The following is a 25,784-nucleotide window of genomic DNA, read 5'->3' on the forward strand; positions in this document are numbered from 1 at the left end:
ATTCTGCATATTATGTAATAAATAGGAATAATTCATCAAAATTATTGTTGTAATTCAGTGTTATTTTACTTTTTTAGTTTTATTATTATTTAGAATTAGCTTTTATTTTTATATTTTTAGTTTTCATGTTAATTTTAGTTTAATTTTTAGTAATTTCGTTATGTGCTTTTGTCATTTGCTATAGAAGTTTATTTTTATTTCAGGTTTAGTTTTAGGTTTATTATTATTATTATTATTATTAATTAATTAATTTATTTATTTCCAGTTTATAATTTTGGTGCTTCAACTTTGAACAAATTTCAGTTATTTAAGTTTTACTTCAGTTAACGGAAATGTTTCTAATAGTTTAATGATAATAATAACTAGTTACCAATAACCCTATCTTTTTATTTATTTATTTATTTTATTTTATTTATGTTTTCAGTTGCAAGTATACAGAGGCTGCCTGCAGTATCTGTGATGACAGACATTAACTTTCCAATGAAGGGACGGAAAGGGATGGTGGACTGGGCCAGAAACTCTGAAGATAAAGTTGTCATTCCCAAAGGAATCTTTGTACCCCAGACAGCAGGTGATGTACATGATGCCACACTGTGGAAGTTGATAATACTGTTGATATATCTTATGTCTAGTACATTAAGGGTACATAGTAAAAGCTAGTAGTTGGTAGACCTGTCTTTTTTTGCAGTTGAGTAGTGCATAAGTTGACAGCTTTTATACATTTAAACCATATATGGCTGATTATTTTATTAGAGTTTTTTACTATGTGAAATCTTGAAATGAAGCCAACAATCTGATAAAACGCTGCACTCATAAAACAAAATAAAAGGACAGGATTCATATTAAAAAGTCATATTAAAAAGTGCAAAGTAGAATTCACTGATTTTCACAAAAGTCTTTGTGGGGGACAAACAAAGAAGTTGGAAGAATAATCACCCATATATATATACATATATATATATATATATATATACAGTCCAAAAGTTTGGAACCACTAAGATTTTTAATGTTTTTAAAAGAAGTTTCATCTGCTCACCAAGGCTACATTTATTTAATTAAAAATACAGTAAAAACAGTTATATTGTGAAATATTATTACAATTTAAAATAACTGTTTTCTATTTGAATATATTTCACAAAGTAATTTATTCCTGTGATGCAAAGCTGAATTTTTGAGCATCATTTCTCCAGTCTTGAGTGTCACATGATCCTTCAGAAATCATTCTAATATGCTGATCTGCTGCTCAAGAAACATTTAATGTGTACAATGATACAAAATATTTGTGTACAATATTTTTTTCAGGATTATTTGATGAATAGAAAGTTCAAAAGAACAGTGTTTATCTGAAATCTAATCTTTTGTAACATTATAAATGTCTTTACTGCCACTTTTGATTGATTTGATGCATCCTTGCTGAATAAATGTATTCATTTCTTTTCTTTTCAATTTCTTTTCATAAAAATACATTTTTTTTCAAACTTTTGAACGGTAGTGTATAATGCTACAGAAGCTTTGTATTTCAGATAAATGCTGTTCTTTTGAACTTTCTATTCATCAAGGAATCCTGAAAAAAAAGTACACAACTGTTTTCAACATTGAAAATAATCATAAATGTTTATTGAGCAGCAGATCAGCATATTAGAATGATTTCTGAAGGATCATGTGACACTGAAGACTGGAGTCACGATGCTGAAAATTCAGCTTTGCATCACAGGAATAAATTACTTTGTCAAATATATTTAAATAGTACACAGTTATTTTAAATTGTAAGAATATTTCACAATATTACTGTTTTTTACTGTATTTTTAATTAAATAAATGTAGCCTTGGTGAGCAGACGAAACTTCTTTTAAAAACATTAAAAATCTTAGTGGTTCCAAACTTTTGGACTGTACTGTATATTTGTTTTTTCTTATTGCACACCTTTCTGTTATACATGATTGTGATTGGTCAACTACTACATATTTCTGCAAAATGACCACTAGTTCATTATACAAAAATACATAGTTTTGTAATGCTAGTATGTTCTAATAGTATACAATTACACCCAAATCATTTACTACATTACATTACATCTGCATTAAATGATATTGTTTTTGTTTAACAAGTAGCCATTTAATATGCAAATGGAATACAGTACTGTGGGGTAATGTACAACTTCACATTAGTGTTTTGATCACCCCGTTAGAGTTTATGATAATGACTGACTGTACATATTAATTTCTCAGGGCATGGAAATGCTTCATCCCAATAGACTTTTTACATTTAAAATCAACATTATAAAACACTATAAAAAAAAAAAAAAAAACACTATAAAAATGTTGGATTATGCAGTGCAATATTAAAATTAAAGTTTCGTAATCACTACCATACAGTTGTGATTTAAAAATTCAAAGCGCTGACATGGTGCGACCGTTTAATAGGATAGCTTTAAGATTACAAGATTATATGTCAACCACTTGCCATTTGTCTGTTTTAGAGAAGACTGCACTTGGTCGACCACATCAATTCAGATGACACAGCACTCGCTGTATCCTCTCAAACAATGATAGTAAAGAGAGCTAAGCACCAAAGCACCAGACTATTTACTTAATTAGGGTGATCAGTCTTATCTGAAGTGTATCAGAGGAAAGTAATGAAGGATTGATTTAATACATAACTCACTCTAGCTTGCCTTGAGCTAGACTAGAGGGCTGTACAGAGCTGTTTGAACCAGGATTAGCCTTCCTGTCAGCAGGGAAGACCTTTGCTCTTAGTTATCAATAACCTTGCTAGTATAGCTTAATCTACCACTTTATTCATTATTGGCAGGAAATTTATGATGGATTAGCTGTCAGGAATATTGTTTGGCAAGAGACCTGATATTTAATGAGTATTTTGCAGGTTTGGAGGTTAATTAATTCCCATAGCTTTGAAAAAAGAAATCTTGTTCAATTACTTTGGATTAAAAGGTTCCCATGTGGAAGGGGAAGGTATTAGGAGAGAATTCCTACTGTCTGACTCTGAAACAAACCTGCACTCAGAATTATCAAAAAACCTTCCATGTTGCTGAGTATAAAGTTGAAAAGGGAGCTGAGCCAAACACACCTTTGTCTGGAGATGCTATTTGATATGATTACATAATGTGATGATCGTATCATCTAACCTAGACTGTTTTCCGGCAGACATGGATGGATCTCCTGTATTCATTCTCGGAATGGTTCTCTACAAGACTCTTGGCCTAATGCTGCCCGCTCCAAGGTAAGACTCACTTCATCTCCGGTCATTTAGATGAAATATTACAAAGATATAATGGGGATATTATAGAGGAGAGATTCCCAACTTGGGGTACGTGTACCCTAGGGACTACTTAAGTGGGTTTCTGCTTGGAAAGATTTTGATTGATTAAATCTTTAAATCAGAAGAATGACTTCATTAAAATAACTAATCAAGATTAATTCTTGTGCCTTTTTAAGGAAAGGAATTAAAATAATGTGTGTAATGTGTGCTAGTTTAATACATTTGTGAGACACGTAGTAGGATATGTTACCTTGTAATTCTGAGATTTTCACGTGATCATTTCCCAGACAGCAACATAGCGTGGCCCGAACCGGTTCACCTCCGGTACATGTGGATTACACACGGACCGGATGTGGGCCGGATCTGTGCCGACTCTATGTTGCTGTCAGGGCTGCTAAATTCAAATGTTTTTGTCTGGAGCTGAGCCAGAGACAGATGCACTCAGCACATAATGTTTATTTTAGATTTCATATATTTAAATACGCATAAGTACTAGCAAAACAATGCATTTAAAGAGTGTATTTGCAAAAACCGATAAACGCCACTTTAAAAAAAAATAAATAAAAATGAACTGACTGCTGTAAGTTATTCTCCAGATACCTGTATAGCACATTCTGAACTCTAAATATGTTTTGTCAGAAAAGTTTTGTATTGTCCACTGTCAAGGCATCGCAAGTTTACAGCAGAAACCGACAAGCACCCTTGTTGTTTGTGTACAGAGTCCGTTTTAGCGAATCAGCGCGCAGTATTCAGGTCAGGTGACAAGGCTGTTAGTCACTTCAAAAAGAGGAGTTTCGTCAGAGCTGACTAAAAGTGATTGAGGATTTATAATTTCGACTCCTTGCACATTACACGTCTTATTCTGAACACTTGGTTGTCCTTTTGCGTTTGCGTGTGCGTGTGTGTGTGTGTGTGTGTGTGTGCGTGTTTTTGTGACATATCAGGACACAAATTTGGATAATGAAATGGGTATGACAGGTAATACAAGGAGAGGGTGACATTACCCCATGTCCCCATTTTTCAAAAGGCTTATAAATCATACCGAATTAGTTTTTTTGAGAAAGTAAAAATGTGCAGTTTCCTGTGATGGGTAGGTTTAGGTGTAGGGTTGGTGTAGGGCGAATATAAAAAATATGGTTTGTACAGTATTGTGTGTGTGTGTGTGTGTGTGTGTGTGTGTGCGTGCTTGTGTGCACACGTGTGTTTGAGTGTGTGTAGATGCAATTGACCCTTCGCCGGGAGTTTGATTGACAAGCGATCTAACCAATCAGAACGCCGAATCCGCCATTTTGTCTGACAAAGCAGTCAGTAGTTAGAAGATTAACCTCGGTGGAGTTAAACTTGAAAAAACTGTGTGTATTGACGTCTTTCTGCGTTTGAAACAACATTGATTCTCATGTTCATTCATGTTTATTTGATGCTATAAATGGACTCGTAGGAAGACATTATCGGTTCACGAGCTTCTTGAGCTGAGGCGCTACAGCAATCTGTCACGACCATGGTCACGACACATTAAAGAGCAACAAAACGGTATTTATTGTTTGAATTTCTTAAAAAACTACACAGTTTGAAAGCTGGGACTTTGTTTAATATCACAAGTAACCTGCTCTGTCTTGTCTGTCAACGTGTTGTCAATATCCTCTTTGCTCCGCGATGTATTTTTCACAGTGTGTGGAGTGACAGCGCCACGGCTTGTCGGACAAAGCAACAGTAACTAAGGGGGGCGGGTCTTTGCGAAGGGTCAATTACAAAGAAATTACTTGGTTTGGTTTTAACATGAAATGTACAGTTATCTGCTTTTGCCAAAAATATGACTGTTGGAGTTATCTGCTTTTGCTAAAAAACTAACTTTTAATTAACTTTAATTTTGTTAGTTACCTGTTTTTTTTTTTTTTTTGTTTTTTTTTTTAGTTAGTATTACTTACTCAAAACAACCCAACTGCAGTTTGATTGATATTACTTGGAATGCACAATCAAATTTAAAAAAAAAAAAAAATCATGATTTGTGAGAATTATTAAAAACGTTATCTGTTTTTGCAAATGAACTTTTCATTTATAGTTTGTAAAATACACACAGATGTCTATGGAAGCAGAAATAACAATCCTTTTAATTATAAAATTGATGGTGTATTTTATTCATATCAGATACACATTGTATAGTTAACTATATAGTTTACTCTATTCTTCTCCCACTTTCACCGGCCACTTTCATGTATTTCAGGAAAAGTGGATGAATTTACGTGATGTAAATCTGACAGTTACGATTTTCTCAATTACGGTGCGAACTAACATGGCGGCACCCATTGCACGTTATGCTTCAACTAACATGATCAATATAAAGGAATATCAGGTAGTTGCTGACATAGCTAACAGTTTTGTAAGTATCTTGAATAACAAAAATGATGGTTCTCATCATTAGAAATCTAAGACGTATTGGCCATATGATGTAATTTAAAAAAGAACCTAAATGACAGTGTCTTCAACATTTACTCTTTATGTAGTGAGGTATTTTGCTGGATGGATTCCTATGGCATCACGAGTGTTGCCATAGAAACTAATAATTTCTGAGTCTGAGGATGTGAAATGCTTAAAGTAAAATCTCTGATTTGTCATCTCGTAATTACGGCAATTCTGACATTACGTGATTGCAGCATTATTCCAATCCTTTGGTTCACATGCCTGGTGCAGTCATTGTTTATTATAGTACTAATAAGGAGTTTGTCCTTGTATGCATCTGAGTTATGTGGCTAATGTGTTAAAGCCTAGTGGTAAATACTGCACACACACACACACAAATGTGTTTTAAGAGAGCTGTTCCTTCAAATTCCTTCTGATTTTCCTTTAGTCTTAAAACAGAAGCAGGTATTTTAGTGTTTTCTCTCCCAGACTGTACGTCAGAATGAAAATTCATGGTTATCCTCGGAGTCCGTCTTCAAGCTCTGGATCAAAACCTGCTGTTTCATTTGAGGACTTCTGTTCAAACCTCCGGAGACACATACAGGACAGAACAGACCTTTCCTGGTGTGGCTCTGAGCTGTCAATCAAATCTCAGTAAACCTGAGTATGATTCCTCCATGGAATTCCCAATGACAGGGAGAGAGTTCATGGACGAACAGAGAAAAAGGGCGTTCCTCTGTTCTTGAGCTCTTTTGGATTCACTGAAGCCAGTAGGGAGATGGAGAACAGTACAAACAGTGGAGGATAACAGAAGAAAAGTGTTAAAAAAACAAACAAACAAACAATACACCATAGCTAAGGGATTTGTAATGACGGGTCACATTGTTGAACATTTAGTCGCAAGACAGAATACTATGATGATGAGTGTTAACGGTAAAAATGTATGGAGCCTTGTTTTTAGTGATTTAGATGCAAACAGTTACAGGAAATGTAATTTTAAAGTGAAAAAATGTAAAATCTGTCTACTCATGTGAAATAAGGTTTATACAATTTATACCATAGTGTCCAAGCTGTTCTTTTCCATATAATGAAAGTAAATATAAAATGTAAAAAGTAAATGGTGACTATGGCTTTCAGTTAAGATTTTCAAGTTTCATTCAGTTGTATAGCTTCACTGTAAAATCGAACAATTTAAACTAATTAAATGAAATGAGTATGTTTCACTCAAATACTACTGAAAGTTCATTGTACTTAATATAGAAAAGTTATGTGAACTCAAAATATGATATTAGTTAGCAGAAATTAAACTGACTGAGTTGCAGCAGATATCAAGTTCCCATGCTTTGCATCACACTGCGTAAGGAGAAAAAGTTGAAATTAATTCATATTTATAATATTTATTGTTGTTTAACGCTCTGTTATTTTCAGTGTTGGGCAGTAACGCGTTACTGTAACGCAGTTACTTTTGACAGTAACTAATACTGTAATGCATTACTTTTTAAATAAATGAACTCCGCTACCGTTACCATATGGTGCGTTGTACGTTACTATTTCAAATTAATTAATTTTGGCTGAAGTGTAGCCAACAGCCTAACCTGTTTACAGCAGCGACGCTTTGTAGGATTGGTGGACGCCAACCACTGTAAACACGAAGACGCACTGTGGGCGTGTTTCCGTTTATTCAAGTATGTGCGGCAGTCATGGCGAGTCAAGGCGAGAGCAAGACGAGTTTTTTAAAGTGGAAATATGCTCATTATTTCACTTTAGCATAAAGACAAGAACCTTTTAGTCAAATGTAAGCTGTCTTTCTAGTTCAAAGGTCCTATCTACTGCGATAAACGTGACATGCTGGATCAAAAATATGTGAAATAAGTTTTTCTAGTCGACTAGTAGTTGTTCATTTAAGCCATTAGTTGACTAATCACATTTTACTGGAGAGAATAAACTAATAATAAGCGTTTATGTAATACAGGCTATGCACTCAAGCGCACACATAACACTTGCCATAAAGAACTGGAAAAAGTAATAATTATGAATATGACAATAACAGCAAGGAGACATTTTAATTGTTTATTAGCAAAAGTAATGTTTTCTGAATCAGTGTCGGCTGCAAAGATGAAGTTGACATTGCTGACTCTCATCATCTCCGCATATACTGGACGCGCCTAGAGAGAAAATTTCATTCGGATTACATAATCAGAGTAGACTCTTTTCGTTTTTTATTATTTCATTTTAAAGTAGATATTTCAAGCTTTTATAGATATATTTCTCATGTCTGCGAGACAAGCAGACTATACGCTGAGTTTCGGTTCATTTAGCCTATAAGTTGCGCTCCAGTTCACACGCCAGTGTCTTTCTATAAAACAAAACTTAATGAAGTGGTCAAAATCATGTCTGACCCACTCCAAGACTCCTGATATATTGTGCATCTTATGATGCATCTTACTCATGATTTTCACTTTTCATAATCAAGTAAATGAATTTAAAACATAACATAGGACTATTTAAACATATATATGAAACTACATTTTCTTTAATGGCAGTACAGAGACATTTCATAAGCAAGAGCGGATCAAGAATGATTTCTTCTTAGACTTATATTTAATAATGGGGGCATTCAAGTTATTTGACATATTTGAATTTTTTTTTTAAAGTAACGCAATAGTTTCTTTCCCTGGTAATTAGTTACTTTTATAATGATGTTACTATTTGTGAGAATTAACTAGTAACTATAACTAATTACTTTTTTAAAGTAACGTGCTCAACACTGGTTATTTTTAATGCTCTGATATTATTTAAAAGTGTTTCAGTTATGTTGAAGTTTTGTAGGATTGCTATCATGAAGAGTAGTGCCTGCGGTTAGGTCAAGAATGGGCTGCAAAACTCAAGGCTGTATATACTGCATGTTGATTAACAGTTCATGCAAGTATACAGTATAGTGATAGGCTCTTATTAGGCTCACATTAGCACGTTAGTGTGCTATTGCTAACTATCACTTAACCATAAAGATAATGAGTTTGTTTATTCAATATTTCAATTAAATTGTAATTAACAAGTTTGTGTAGTACAAAATAATTTTTTTAAAAGTTCTATTAATCATAGACCATTTTAATGATGCTTTTTTAATCCCTTTGGTCACCATTTATTTTCATTATATGGTAAAATAATTTTAACAAAAATGTACAACAGTCTGTTAAAACTCAACTTTTGTGATCCATTAAAAAAGAAAGAAAGTCATACAGGTTTGAAAAATGATGATTGAGTACATAATGACAGAATTTTAGTTTTGGATGAACTATCTCTTTAAGAGTCTTGTGTTATTTCATGCCTTCTGGCAGTGTGGAGATTCACGACACCATACAAGTCCACTTCTGCTTGATTAAATCAAACCAAGAGGCTGGTTAACCATGCACGGATAATGTCTTTGATCTAATTTATACATTCATTTCAAAAGGATTCATTTTTGCCTTTAGGATGATCTACTAACACAAAGACTTTTTTTTTTTTCTTTTCCCATGGCTAAGTCCACCGAGTTTTTTTTTTTTTTCTTCTTCAAGTCAATACATGTGCGTTCTGACTATGATAATCGAAAACAAAGAGTGTGACAGACTGTCAATGTTACTTTCGGACATTCATTTCTCACTCCAGACTCTTGAGTATAGCTACTTGTTGGGCATCAATTTTCTGTTTTTGCTTCTTTTTAAATGGACCATGAAATCATGCCCTAAACAGTTCAAGTTGACAAATGTTTCACAAGCAAAATTGGTTTAGTTAGAGGAGGAGGAAATCATGCAAGGAAAGAGAGATATTTTGAGTTCTAAGTCTACTTGAAGCATAATATCAAAATGATTTTGTACTCTTGTGCTTAAAATGAAAGCACTTGAATATGTTTAAAATATATACCTAAACAACAAATATTGGTTTTGATGATAAAATCAAAAAGTTAAAAACGTACATAAAAGTGTTTTTTATGTAACTGCTTTTCATCTGTATGTGATCATTTTACCCAGAGGCAATCATCAATCGAGTTAATAAAAAAAAAAAAAAATCCTTAAGGAAAAAACAGATTTCAATTTGTTGTGTTTAATATACTGTAACATTGTCCATCTTTAAAGTTGGATATTAAATACTATTTATTTATTTATCTATCTCCCAAAATCAAAGTAGTCAAACATATCAACATTTCCGGTCTCTGCTAGCAGACGATATCTCATTTGAAGTGAAATAATTACAAACACCACTTTTCTAAAATGAGTCCAACCTGGAAAGATACTTCTGTGCTAAATGAGCTCTTTCCATTAAAATGTGCCGAATGGGGAGTTTAAACAAAAATCAATGCTGATGATAATGGAAGTATTGAAATGAATGAAATTAGCGTTTCTCGTTCAAGCTTGAACTGACTGTTTTGTGTGGCTGTGATCTAACCCACAGGAATAACACTGCTGTGAACTCAAAAGTGATTGCTGTGACTGTCCGACCAGAACCCAGGGTTACAGAAGCCCAGCTGGAGATTGAGTTAGCTCATCTAGCTAATGTAAGCACCAGTCAGATCTCAACACGCTTCACAAACACAATCCATAGAGGCTAATTGATGGTGAGATGGAGGTCACAACCATTCTCAAACCTCCTTTGACTCTTTTACTGTTTTATTGGTCTGTTGGTTCAAAGGAGCATGTTAATATACCATTAATGCATGAATCCATTTTTCAAACAAGGGAATCATCTACAGCCTTTATATCCCAAAGACCATCCATTCATAGAAATCCTTTAAAAAGGCTGAATGACATTGAGAGATAACAATGACCCCATCCCTCATCTTACTTCTAGCCCATTGGTCTCAAACTTAATTCCTGGAGGGCCACAGCTCTGCACACTTTTGCTCTCCAACCCTAATCAAGCACACCTTATCCAGCTAATCAAGGTCTTCAGGATTGCTAGAAACTTCTGAGCAGATGTGAGTTTGAGCTGGTTGGAGCTAAACTGTGCAGAGCTGTGGCCCTCCAGGAACTGAGTTTGAGATCACTGTTCTAGACAATACAGTTTGGGATTTTTTCTTTATTTGAAGTGCAAAAAACCATACAACGTTTACAATTTTTAATCTGTCTAAAGGTTCCCAAATCTATTTGAAATGTCTTCAATTTCCCTTAACAACTGTGTATACTGTGATTTATTTAACATGAATTTATGTAGCAATACTGGCTGTGTCTATCATTTGCTTCATACGCCTTAAAAAAAAGCATATTCATTTACAAAACATATTAATATATACTGGATACTGTACAGCAGTGGTGAGAGGTGACTTATTTTATGGGGTATGCTGAGTGCCTCTACCCCCATTTTTCCCCATAACGTAACCAAACAGAGTAGTTTAAATGGTACCGTTTAAACGCATTGACTTAGGACACACTCAAAGAAACAGATCTAAATCAGACATGACAAATTTGAAACACCATGGCAGGTGTAGATTTAAATTTAAATTTTTAATAAAGAATAATATAGTAAATATAAGTATTACAATAACTAAAATATAAGTATAATATTATAAATATAAACATAAGTATCCTGTTATAAATAACTTTTAAGTAAAATATAATTAATTTTAAAAGACATAAGCATCATGTTTATGTTCAGTTTGTTTATGTTTTAAAGTACGTTTACATGACAAGGATGCACTAAAAATGGAAATGTTTTTCCTTTGCATTTTTACAGACAACAACGTTGTCCAAACGATCCCCATTCACATGGATCCACAAAAACGAGGTTTTATTATTCATGCAATGCCAAAAATCGGCAATGTCACTTTGTAAGGAAACACTACGCGCCTATAGTCACAGCTTTCACAAATGCTTGTTTTTTAAGTTTACATAGAGACGATAATGGTATCGTTTTCAAAAACGTACACTTTGAATCCCGTTTTCAAAAGATTGCATTTGCAGACCCCCAAAACGCCATTGTTGTGTAAATAAACGGCCAAAACACATAAAAAGTTTTCCGTTTTTTTACTTAAAAACTATGTTGTGTAAACAGCCCCTTAGTTTGCCTGTGTTCTCAATCCTTGTTTTTTTTTCAATAGTTACTGATCATGCCCTATAGTTTATTTCCAGAGTTACTGATTAGTTTCACCTGTGTTTCATTTAGTTCCCTTTGTTTGCCCTGTGTATTTATGCCCTGTGTTTGAGTTACTCCTGGTATCATTATTGTTCCTGAGATTATTCTAGTGTTTCTCCCGAGTTTGTAAAGTTTAATAAGACTGTTATTGCTATCTCCTTCGTCTTCATCGTGTGCTGCTACCACACAATATGTGACAATAAGTATAATAAAAAAAGTATTCTTTAAAAAATAAGTTGAAATAATGCACATTGATGACTTTAACAAATACTTAGGCCTACATATTCCTATCGATTAACAACCTCAGATTGTTACAGCAGATCTTTCTTTAACGGTTTATACGTTTTTGTGAAAAAAAAAGAAAAAAGAAAAAAAAACATTATTTCCCTATCTAGTCTAATTAGTTTTGTATCAAATGCAATGTGATTTTCTAGATCTGGAAGCAACAACACATTTTTCCACTTGGACGAGCAATTCGTGGACAGCTTTCCTTGCGCATAAAATCCCCCATATGCCAGCAAACCAATGAGAACGTGGGACAATGCTGACGATACATAGCAATAGAGCGTAGCTGCCAAAGCTGTTGTGGATATATACTGAAACATTACAGTCGTTTGGCAAATAAATAAATGACAGACAGTTACATATATATCACCACCATTTTGTTTTGTAAGCTTTATGTTACACCTCAAATTACAAGGAATTTATAGTGTTAATATTATTTAGCAAATCCACAATCTCATTCTCTCAAATGGTTTGGGTATGCAGAGCATTCACAGCTTATATGGACGGCACGCCCCTGCTGTACGGTGTGCAACCTATGATCTTCAACACTAATCAAAGTGATCCAAATCCTCCCTTGCGATTGATGTAAAAAGCACATTAATGAATAAAACATATGGTCTTTTAAAGAGAAACTAGAAGACGAATCTGCCTGCATTTGGGTTGAAATTGGAAGGAAATATAGTCTTCTGTTCCTCTTTAAATCACTACAGCCAATCAAAGGGGAGCTCTACAATACCTCTGACATATGTTTCAGGCTCATTAATCAACAGACAAATAGCAGTAATTAGTGCGATAATTAATTTGCCATCGCCAGTTATTTCTCTCCTCATTGTGTCATCAAGATATGGCCCAGATGATTACAATGGGAGCTTTTTTCTCCTTTTTTCCTTTCCTGTTTAATTTATCTATTAAACAACGTGACTTATGTTTTGAGATACTGGCTATCGTAGTGAAAATGTCTTTTTATTGGTATGTACTGTGATATGTCTAATCATTATGTTGCTTGTCCAATCACATTGTGTGTGTGTGTGTGTGTGTGTGTGTGTGTTTTTTTGCAGGGAACAATGAATCCATTCTGTGCACTGTGGGACAGCTCTATTATGTAAGTGAAAGTCAGTTTTTGAAATCAGCGTGTGCAAGATTGTGTTCTGATTTGTGAAAATGAGACTTTAATACAATAACTTCATGGGCAATAATAAATAGCTTGTTGAAATATTGAGCATTGTATCCATGGAAACGTGTTTCCGCTGCCATCCGGGTGAAACAGTGGTTGACATTAGCAGTAATAGAATTTTGATCGTGTTATTCTCTGAGAATCCATTTGATAAGAAATATTTTGAACACTTGCAGTGCTGTCAGACTCCTCTTGTCTTTTCACTCTAAAGTCAACATGAAATCAGAACTGACCTGATTATGCCCGAATGCCCATTATCAGTGTAATTGTGCACAATTCAAGTAAAAAATGTCTTTGGAATCTTGAATCGAAATGTAATAACTTGCTTCTAAGGCAAAGCAATAAAACAAAACATTTTAAAGATTCCTTAATATTTTTCAGCATTGTTGCGATTTTATCCAAACAACCACTGAGCCAAGTAAATTGAATTAATATACAGCTATGGAAAAAATTAAGAGACCACTCCAAGTTCAGAAATCAATGTTAAGTGGTCTCTTAATTTTTTCCATAGCTGTATATAGAAAATTAAAGGGTTAGTTCACCCAAAAATGAAAATAATGTCATTTATTACTTTTGATGAAATCCTCTATTGAGAGCAAAGCCATTCAAACTCTCAAGATCCATAAAGGTACTAAAAACATATTTGAAACAGTTTATGTGAGTACAGTGGTTCTATCTTAATATTATAATGCGACGAGAATACTTTTGTGTGTCAAAAAAAAACAAAAAAACGACTTTTCAACAATATAGTGATGGGCCGATTTCAAAACACTGCTTCATAAAGTTTCTGAGCTTTATGAATCTTTTGTTTCGAATTAGTGATTCGGATCTCCTATCAAATGGCTAAACTGCTGAAATCACGTGACTTTGCCGCTCCGATTCACTGATTCGATTCGTAAAGCACTGAAGCAGTGTTGCAGTTGGCCCATATAGATAATGTTGAAAAGTCTTTATTTTGTTTTTTTTTGTTGTTTTGTTTTTTCTCGTCGCATTATAATATTAAGATAGAACCACTGAACTCACATGAACTGTTTCAAACATGTTTTTAGTACCTTTATGGATCTTGAGAGTTTGAATTGCTTTGCTCTCAATAGAGGCCTCAATGAGCCATCGGATTTCATCAACAATATCTTAATTTGTATTCGAAAGATGAAAGGTCTTACGGCTGTAGAACGACATGAGGGTGAGTAATTAATGACATTATTTTCATTTTTGGGTGAACTAACCCTTTAAGTATAATGAGATTAATTCCGATTACATGATATTCATCATTCATTATTTTTAGATTAGATAGATTTCCTGTTCCACATAGAAATATGGCTAATTATTAAAGTAAATTGGATTGCAAAAAAGCATTTCATTGTATTAGTCTGAGAAATACTGTAAATTAGCCGGAAAGAATCCATATCCGGATGTTATTCTGAGAATACTGTCTCTCAGAATAGATCAAGGACCAGCTTACCTCAACCAAAGACACAACCTTTAGCTTCTACAGGAAACGGAACTGGAGTGTGAGATTGTCATTTCCACCAATGCCCTTTCAGAGGCGGTTTGAGAATAATTACTCCAATGTCACTGAAGAATGAGTAAAAAATGAAACGGACAGATCCCCAAATACGGCAAGGCATTACTTCTGGTCCTGTCATAATCGTTTTTATAGTTGGAAGAAATTATATGAGGGGATACATTATGATAGTGTAAACCATATTTGCCCACTTTTTGAAGTGCTTTTTGAAGAAGTATTATACAGTACATACTACCATTATATTCTGTTGTGTTTCTGTGTCATTTTCAAGGACTTTTAGTTTGTTATTGTCAATTTGTGCGTCTCATTTCAGAGGCTGCGTCCTCCAGAGGTCGCATTTGAAGGCTGCAAACATCCTCAAGGATGTCTTATTTAAGAAAAGTAACTGTAATGCAATTGACTGTTATTCCTTGTGAGGTGTAAAATACTGTAATTTCTTTCTTACTTTGCAATCTAATGGTTACCTTTCTTAAACAATACCGCCTCGATGACGTATGCATTCTTCAAATGCGACCTCCAGAGGACGCAGCCTTCGAAATGAGACACAGCTATAGTTGTTTCATTGATTACTCACACCTGTTCCTCATTTGTTCACGTGTATACAGTGCCCTCAGTTCTGTTACACATGGTTTGGTATTGTTTGTGTGTCATGCACACTGATATGTTACCAGTTCTTTGTTTTGGATTACTCTTTGTTGGATGTTAAAGTTAAGTTGCTATTTTAGATCCGCTTCTCCTCACGACATCATCCTCAGCCAGCTGTGACAAAAGCTTTTATGTATAATGCATTATAAAAGGTATTTATAATGTACATTATAATGCATAATATCTTTTCATTAATAATTGTAACCAAAGTTGTAATAATAATGTATTATTATATTTCCAGATTCCTTGTTACATCTGAAATTGGTTGATTGTCATGTGCTTTAACGCATTATACTTTCTAAAGGTGTAACAATGAATAGATAAGTATTGTAATGTATTATAACTGTGGTTACAAATATTCATGAGACCATACTTGGCATAATTAATGCATTACAAATACTTTATAATGTGTTATATAAAGCATTTAAAGGTGCAGTATGTAGGATTTCTGTCCGATAGAGGTCGCTAGAGGCCTATTCTAAACAAAAGTGTAGCTTGATGATGCCAAGTTTGAGCACGGAATCTTGGGACATGTAGTCTTCACCTCAACGGACGGTGCAAAAGAATCGGGATAGGAATCAGAAAGAAATCATGTTCATGGATGTGATTATTAGTAACGTTAATGAAGTATGAAGCAGAGCAGGAGCGAGTGTTGTGGGAGCTGAACGAGGCCACTGGAGCGATTGCGCAACACACGCCTCACGAGCAGCGGAACTTTTATTATGCCACAGTCACCGGCGCCACTTCCGCTTTTCCGGTCATGAGTATGAGGTAACAGCTGTTTATCATATTAGATACATCTGAGTGTGTTGAAAATTATGTTATATCATTACTCTGTGCATTTGCTCTGTGGCTGCTGTGAGACACTTTTTGCACACTGTAAGCAAGATCGATTTTAGAATATCATATTAAATGCTGAATGGCTTGTGTTGATAAATGGCATGCAATTCATTTTAAAAGTATTGTATGATGGAGAAAATGCTGGATTACTGTTACTAAAAATAAAGCTGCATAATGCAGAAATGACACAATTGACAGGCAACTCCTCACAATTTTCTCACGATTTAGAAATAGTTGGAAACACTTGGGATATTGTTAGTACTTGAGTGAACAAAATGTATAACACTGGCCTATTGTTTTTTTTTTTGGATATTTTACTGCAAAAATTGTACGTATTGCATCTTTAAGTAAAGTGTTACCAGAAAGAGATTGCCATCAGAGGAATAAATTACATTTTAAAAAATAAAATGGATGGTAGTGTACCTGTAATGAGGCAGGACATGAGGTGAGACATCCATATGCAAGCTTTATTAGACTGAGTTTGACGTAAAACAGGCAATGGTGGAACAACAGCAAACTGGTATGGCCGAGAGCATGCAGAATCGTAGTTGAGGTGCAGGCAATAGGTCAGGGCTGGCAGATAACAATCGTAAGTCCAATAAACAATACACAGTCCAAAGGCAGGCAGCAGGGAATCATAGACAGGGAACAGACAGGGTAAATAACAGGCAGACAATAACAATAAGAAGCTCTCAGAAATGTAACCAGAGTATACAAGACCTCGCAATGTGTGTGAGGATGTGACTAGCTTATATAGTCCAGGTAATGCGTGGCAGCTGGGTGTGGTGATTAGTGTTAGCTGATTGGTGGAGTGAGTGCAGGTGATTGGCAGGGAGGATTATGGGAAATGTAGTCCGGGAATGACTGGAACCGTGACAGTACCTGTTGATAATTTGATACATGAGATATAAGGTAGAAACAGTGTGAAAAAAATGTTAAATGTTCTTTCTGGAGAACTGTAGAGCATAACAGTATTGGTGGCTCATTTCTTATATATTTGTTTTGAGGTTTGTCATTCGGAAGTGACTTACTAGTAAATCTTCTACAGGGAATATTTAGTTATTTTGTCAAAAGAATAGTTGTGATGGTTCATGGTTCGATCCTTATGAGGATTTAACCGAATGAGTTTGGGTTCAGGTTTTTAACCGCTAAACTACCTCCAAAGCAGCTTCTCTGTCAGTACCATGAGACATCTCTTTGTCTTGAATAAATGTTGTGTGGTGGATTTTGAGAATCTAATATTCTCTATTGTCACTTGTGCTTGTGACTATAGCTCTGAGACCCTCTTCAGAGACACAGAGTCTCTTCTTTGCTTTTCATCTGAGTCCATTTGGATTTGGCATCCTTTCCCCCTTTGTTCCTCAGTGTGCAATTAATAAAGCACGTATTTCTTTTGGCCAGGCTGTGTGGTGACAGGTTCTATGGAAAGGATGATTTCTAGAAATGAGAGTCATGTTTGGTCACACAGAAATATTTGCAGCGCTAACAATTTCTACTTACATTAGTAAATAGTGTTGTATGTACCATATCATGTGCTGTTATTATTATTATTTTTGTATTGGTATTTCTTTTTTGGCTCCGACAAGAACTAAAGAAATACCAAAAAAAGGTATGATCTGGGGTGTGTTTCCTGTACAATGACGTAATTCGCTGCTTTAATGCCATAGTGCGATGCATCGCTGAGCAAATCAACTATCTAGTCAAGACTGTTTCCTGAAACCGTATTGTCACAAACCTGTCGTTCAGCCACGTTGGTGAATGATGTCACGCAGGTGGTGGAGTAATCACTTGAATGAATCCGTTTGAGATCTAATTAATAATAGATTTTTTTTTTGCTATAAATTACAGACATGGCATCTGAGGACTAATTCTTATTTTGCTTTATTTCCAGACTCTATCATAGGCTCATTCTTATGTACTACAGTACATGTGCACTCTTCAAAAACGGTGCTTAAAATTTCTTGACAAACTAAAATATGTAAATGACATTTGTATATATTCGAAATAAAAGATATACATTGTACTTAATGTCAGCTTGCTTATTTTGCTCAAGATAACAATTTATCAAGTTCAGGTCATAAAAACAAGAAACTATTCTTTTAAAGGTGCCCTAGAACTTTTTAAAAAAAAGATGTAATATAAGTCCAAGATGTCCCCTGAATGTGTCTGTGAAGTTTCAGCTCAAAATACCCCATAGATTTTTTTTTAATTCATTTTTTTTAACTGCCTATTTTGGGGCATAATTAGAAATTAGCCGATTCAGGGTGTGTGGCCCTTTAAATCTGGTGCTCCACGCCCCAAGAGCTCATGCTTGCCTTAGACAACATAAAAAAAAGTTCAAACAGCTAATATAACCCTCAAAATGGATCTTTACAAAGTGTTCGTCATGCAGCATTTCTAATCGCGTAAGTACAGTGTTTATTTTTATGTTTACATTGATTCTGAATGAGTTTGATAGTGCTCCGTGGCTAACGGCTAATGCTACACTGTTGGAGAGATTTATAAAGAATGAAGTTGTGTTTATGAATTATACAAACTGCAAGTGTTTAAAAATGAAAATAGCAACAGCTCTTGTCTCCGTGAATACAGTAATAAATGATGGTAACTTTAACCACATTTAACAGTACATTAACAACATGCTAACAAAACACTTATAAAGACAATTTACAAATATCACTAAAAATATCATGATATAATGGATCATGTCAGTTATTATTGCTCCATCTGCCATTTTTTGCTATTGTTCTTGCTTCCTTACCTAGTCTGTTGATTCGGCTCTGCACATCCAGACGTTAATACTGGCTGCCCTTGTCTAATGCCTTTCATAATGTTGGGAACATGAGCTGGCATATGCAAATATTGGGGCATACACCCCGACTGTTACGTAACAGTCAGTGTTATGTTGAGATTCGCCTGTTCTTCGGAGGTCTTTTAAACAAATTAGATTTATATAAGAAGGAGGAAACAATGGAGTTTGAGACTCACTGTATGTCATTTCCATGTACTGAACTCTTGTTATCTAACTATGCCGAGGTAAATTCAATTTTTGAATCTAGGGCACCTTTAACCACAGCTGTCGTTTCAACCACAGAAGTTTGTGATGCAGTTTGCGAATGTTCATTTGAAGTTGAACAATGGTTTCGGGAAACACCAAATTGTTAAACTATGTTAGTAACGATGGAACTTGCAACATTAGTTGGCTAACGATGCTTTTGGGAAATGCACCCCTGAGTATTTAAATATGGAAGCTTGTTTCTGCAATGAAATAAAAAAGGTAATAATAAAAGGTAATTTCGACTTTTTATTTCACAATTCTGATTTTTTTTCCCCTCAGAATTGCAATTGTGAGCTGTAAAGTCAGAATTGTGAGTTATAAAATCAGAATGAGATATAAACTCGTAGTTGCATGTTATGTGCAAAAATGCGGGAAAAAAGACTAACTTTTTTCTCAGAATTCTGATTTTACAACTCGCAATTGCATGTTATAATGTCAGAATTGCAAGATATAAACTCGCAATTCTGATTATTTTCTCTCAGAATTGCGAGTTTATATCTTGTAATTCTGACTTTATAACTCGCAATTGTGAGTTTATATCTCTCAATTCTGACTTTATATATAATTCTCATGCAATTCTGACTTTATTTCTCACAATTCTGACTTTTTTTCAGAATTATAAAAAGTTATAAAGTCGCAATTCTGACTTTTTTCTAGCAATTGCAAGTTTTTATCACGCAATTCTGACTTTATTTCTCACAATTCTGACAGATTTGCAATATAAACTCAATTGCGAGTTATAAAGTCAGAATTACAAGATATAAACTCGCAATTCTGAGAGAAAAAAGTCAGAATTGCGAGTTTATATCTTGCAATTCTGACATTATAACATACAATTGTGAGTTGTAAAGTCAGAATTCAGACTTTTTTCTTTACTTTTTGCACATAACATGCAACTACGAGTTTAACCCAATTCTGACTTTATACCACGCAATTCTGACTTAATAACTCGCAATGCAAGTTTAAATCTTGCAATTCTGAGAAATAAAGTCAGAAATGCGAGATGCAAATTTACAATTGCGAGAAAAAAGTGAGATTAAAAAGTCACAATTACCTTTTTTGTGATTTTTTTTTTAATTTATTTATTTTTTTTATTTAGTGGCAGAAAAAAACAATCTTCCACAGTTAAAGGGATAGTTCACACAAAAATTACAATTTGGTTATGATTTACTCACCCTCATTTTATTCCAAACCTGTATGACTTTTGTTATTCTGTGGAACACAAAAGAATATAACACTGACCTTCACTGTATGCACATTTCAAAATATTATTTAAGTCATGCATGGTTTGAAAAACATGAGAGTGAACAAATGATGATAGAATTTTCATTTTTAGGTGAACTATCCCTTTAACATGATTATCGTGTTAATTCGGGTTGTTTTGTTATGATCTTTCTCAATAATTATATGATATCTGTATAATTCCAGTCATTTAATTATTTACTTATTTAGTTCTGTCTGGCCCATGCTGCAAATTGAAAATGGCTTCTATTTAATCTTAATCATCTTCAAATATGAAAATTACACGGTGCTTCAGAAGCAATATGAGGGAGTATGAGCCAGGCCTCTCTGTGCGGTGACCGATAAGAACACAGAGAAATCGTATTTACCAAATTCAATTTTCATTGAATGAAGGGCCACCCGAGTCTGCCCCCTTGAGTGTAATTTGAGCCACTGGAATGGATTTTAGCCCTGTGGTATTATTATAGGCAGCTTATAAAGAGGGAGGGGTCTCTGCCCTGAAAAGCTCAGGCATATAAACAGGCTTCATATTTGCTATCAAAAAAAAGAGCCGCTCTTATTGGGCTCAAATAATGTGGATTCTGTGCCTGTTAGTGATAAATTTGAATAAATTTGCTGTTGAGTTAAGTCTCTAATCTGTTTGCATGATTATTTACGTGGACGCATGTTCATTAATAAATTTGTTCGTTAACGTGTTTACTCTTTGAACAAAATCAAAATTGGCCTGTGCAAGCAAACAATTACGGAACACAAATGCACGACTCTATCAGCTCTCTCTGGCATGATTGTGCATATTTTGAGGTGCAATTTTAATTAGCCCCAAGAGATTTTCTCGAACAATGTGGGGAAACAGCTGCTGATTTCGATGACATTCATATCATAACTCTGTGCCTTTCTTCCTGGAAGTCATTATGTATACTCACTAGCGTATACAAGCTCAGTGCGAATGAGAAATCTCATCTTTTTAACCTCTGACATCATGGGTTCAGGCTGAGTGGAACCTTTAAAGGAATAATTCATCCAAAAATGACAATACTGTCATCATTTACTCACCCTCATGTTGTTTTGTCCTTTTGTGGACAGAAAATGAGGATTTTTGTGCAGGTCTCGCATTTAAAGTGAATGGGGACTGAAATTGAAGCTTTAGAAAGGACACAAAAGCATCAAAAAAGCATTATAAAAATAGTCAATACCAGCCGTGCACTATATTCCATGTTTGTAAAATAGCTTTGTGTGGAAATTAGGCTGAAATTTAAGTCATTATTCACTAAAAATCTTATCTGCCCTAACTCCTGGGTGATCTGTGAATGATCGTTCCTTTGGATTGAATCTTTTCAGTGAATCATTTCACTTTAGTCCAGTTCACAAAGCTGATCTAAATGATTTGGAAATGAATCAGACCGATCTGATTCTTGATTTTGACTCACTGAATAAATGATCCGGGTTGCGTTGGTTAACAATTCACTGGAGAGGTAGATTATCAGTGAATAATGACTTAAATTTTGGTCTATTCTTCACACAAAGTTGTAATATGACTTCAAAAAACTCAAAATATAGCATACAATTTTTGAGGACCACTTTTATGGTACTTCTACATCCTTTTGAAAGCTTCAGTTCCCCTTTCATTGTAATTGCATGGAAAACAGGAACAGCACCGTCTATTGTTTTTCTTCTTTTGTGTACCACGAAAGAAAGAAAGTCATACAGGTTTGGAAAAACATGAAGTTTGAGGACAAACTGAGGTTAAACAGTGTCTAAATTGGATTCCTCATTCATGTAGACTTGAATGCATGTTGCTGATTGCCATTAACACTGTATTTACACAGAAAAACAATGAAGTATGTTCAATTAGCAAGAGAGCCTCTCTTGTAGGTGCACAAAGGCACTGTTTTACAAAATGGTACTGAGCAACAGGAAGAAAGGAGGACAATGTGTTGCGAATACCTGAAGTCACCATTATAATCCTGTTTGCTTGTAAGCCTTGTTCAGTTAAATGGCTTATGTTATCCTAAACATGGCTTCAGGATAGCGTTTGTATATAATCAGATTCAAATTATATCTCAGCACAACTGATGAGAGGTTTCTCCAAAGCTATCAGTAAGGTTTGGTATATTTCCTAGCATTGTGAAAATGATAAGTTACCTTGATTTAAAGACAGAATCTTTCTCTCTAAGGCCAAATGTTGCTTCGCTCTGCATCGGTCATGCAGACTCTCATCTCACTTGAATACTTACAACTCTATCAATTTTCGCATGTATGAAAAAGCACAGGGCAGCCACACTGTGACATAAATCTCCATTTTTCCCTCGTAAAATTTTGCTCTGAAGAGATAGAGGTGATGACTGGAATAGCAAAGTTCTTGTGATGTTTTGTTTTTTTTTTCCCAAAGAGATGGCTTTATGTTCCTTATTTCATATTCAAATCAATATCTATCTATCTATCTATCTATCTATCTATCTATCTATCTATCTATCTATCTATCTATCTATCTATCTATCTATCTATCTATCTATCTATCTATCTATCTATCTATCTATCTATCTATCATCTATCTATCATCTATCTATCATCTATCTATCATCTAGTGGGGTAGGTAGTAGTAATCTTGAACTTGAGTCACAGACTCAGATAATTGGTATTCATATTGATGACCTTATGTGGCATTGACATGTGTTAGTTTATGGGTAGCTGACATGCAGTGACTAGTGACACGTTCTGTAATGTGGTTTGCTGTATTCAGTCTAAAACTACATTTTAAACAGTATTTTTTCAAGTTATTTTATAATTATTATGGCATTTTATGACCTTAAATTAATTGAGAACTGTACTTTAAAAACTAAACTATTAAGAAAAACTATTAATTGAGAACTTCACTAAAAAAATTAATTTGTCACATCACAAGATAAAAAATTAAGTAGTGATGTTTGAAAATTAATGTAGAATGATGCTGAAAAGTGATGGGTAAAAAAGGATGCATTTTAAAATGTTTCTTATTAATATAATGAAGTAGTTATCTTTTAAAAGTAATGTTTTTTTATGTTCTACCTGTTAAACATAAAGTCTCAAGCAACTGTCACATCTTGAAAATTGACAGGCATCAGGTAGGATGGATTCATGCTTTCATGTTGTTTACACCAAGTTCTGACCCTACCATCTGAATGCCACAGCAGAAATCGAGAATCATCAGACCAGGCAACATTTTCCCAATTTTCTATTGTCCAATACTTTAAGCAAGTGTGAACTGTAGCCTCAGTTTCCTGTTCTCAGCTTACAGGAGTGGCACCGGTGTGTCTTCTGCTGCTGTAGTCCATCTGCTTCAAGGTTCGACATGTTGTGCATCCAGATATGCTCTTCTGCAGACCTCGGTTGTAACGAGTGGTTATTTGAGTTACTGTTGCCTTTCTATCATCTTGCACCAGTCTGACTATTCTCCTTTGACCTCTGGCATCAACAAGGCATTTTTGCACACAGAACTGCAGCTCACAGTATCCTTTCTTTTTCGGACAATTCTCTGTAAACCCTAGAGATGGTTATGTGTGAAAATCCCAGTAGATCAGCAGCTTCTGAAATACTCAGACCAGCCTGTCTGGTACCAACAACCATGCCATGTTCAAAGTCACTTAAGTCATCTTTCTTTCCCATTGTGATGCTCAGTTTGAACTCATCTTGACCATGTCTACATGCCTAAATGCATTGAGTTGCTGCCATGTGATTGGCTGATTAGATATTTGCGTTATTGGCAGTTGAACAGATGTACCTAATAATGTGGCCAGTGAATGTGTGTGTATGTGTATATATAAAGAAGTTGGTGGGCATTGTGTTGTATTTTTGTCAGATGTCCAATACTTTTTTCATACAGCATTGAATTAAGTGTAATGCTGAGTTGCTTTGTGTAAGTGCCTTTAAAAGATTATTGTTAGACTCGAGGCTTAGGTATAAAATAAACAGTCCAAAAATAACCTCATAACAGACATGAATAGACCCCTGATTTCAACATTATGGCAGTTCAAAGCACGCAGTTTCCCTTTATGAAGTGAATTACCGCCAATAACCTGGCACCCAAACAGTACATTTTGTATAAAATATAAATGATTATTATTAAATAATCATAATAATGAGACAATATAGGTTTTTGCTAAAGTGTCATGCTTATAACTATTCAAAATAAATCCCCAAAATGTCAAAACTGTGGTTTACAGTGTTATCTGTTATCTATAGTGATTCAGTACCATGGACAGCGCCACGTTCCGGCTATTTAAAGTCATTAGTTTCTCCTCATACAATTGCCTAGAAACCGAGTCTATCTTGAGCCTAGCGTAATTCATACACCCACAGACTCCTCCACAGACTGTGTGTCTTTCAAATTCCACCCAGACCGGAAGAGCCAAGTGAGTAACAAGAGAACAGATGCAACTAAATGGAAAATAAATTGCCTTCTCTCTGGTAGAAAATATATTCAACTTCCAGAAACATGCTTTGTAAACTGGAATTACCAAAGTAAAGACATATATATATATATATATATAGCAAAGTCCCTTTTGTTTTGATAATTATGATAACATAGTGTTGCTTCTATAATGTCATATAGTTTGGATGAATTGACCGCATATTGAGTGGATCAAATCATATAGGTTTGCTGACATGGTAACCCACAGAAATCCATTCCACAATGTCCTAATAGATGCCTGGAGTCAGTCGCTATTGGCTTGCTGTCGATGCGGTTAGACAGGACAGGGCCACACTTCGTCTTCCATGAGCGAATCAATCAGGCCTGATTTACATTGTACACATATCTGCAGATAAATATGATCCAAAACCAAGGGTCATTTGGTACTGTATGCATGAAATGCTTTTGGATCATTACAGATCATGTCCATTTTAGGTACTTAGAAATGTCATGAAATTTTCAGATGAGTCATACATTTTCATATATTAATATATATGAACTACAGATATGCTATTACATAATGACCGTTAATCGCATTTAAGTTATGCATGCTATCCATGCATATGGAAAAGAGTGAGTTATAAAGCTTAATTAAACCTTGAAAAGAGAGCAATTGCTGCGGTTTAATTATGGAGATGTGCAGACACAATCCTGCATAGTCTTCCTCAGGGAAAAGTCACTTAGGGTGTCATGTTATACAGCCTCCGGAAAAGGGCTGTATTTGTTATGCATCCTTTGGAGGCACTATAATTCAGTGTTGCTTTTATACTAGTTACAGTATCAACTG

The 25,784-nt window shown here is 34.6% G+C and overlaps 1 protein-coding gene across 1 annotated transcript in view; it reads left to right on the forward strand.

The window, feature by feature from the left end:
• The window catches only part of adgrb3 (adhesion G protein-coupled receptor B3), a 207,594-nt gene that overhangs the window by 138,013 nt on the left and 43,797 nt on the right, over positions 1-25,784 (forward strand). Inside the window, exons 13-16 of the mRNA XM_067385508.1 lie at positions 425-571; positions 3,165-3,240; positions 10,108-10,210; positions 13,128-13,171. Coding sequence (XP_067241609.1) covers positions 425-571; positions 3,165-3,240; positions 10,108-10,210; positions 13,128-13,171 — 370 coding nt within the window. The remainder of the gene's footprint in view (positions 1-424; positions 572-3,164; positions 3,241-10,107; positions 10,211-13,127; positions 13,172-25,784) is intronic.

The sequence above is a fragment of the Chanodichthys erythropterus genome, chromosome 5, assembly GCF_024489055.1.
Source record: "Chanodichthys erythropterus isolate Z2021 chromosome 5, ASM2448905v1, whole genome shotgun sequence".
Taxonomy (NCBI): Eukaryota; Metazoa; Chordata; class Actinopteri; order Cypriniformes; family Xenocyprididae; genus Chanodichthys; species Chanodichthys erythropterus.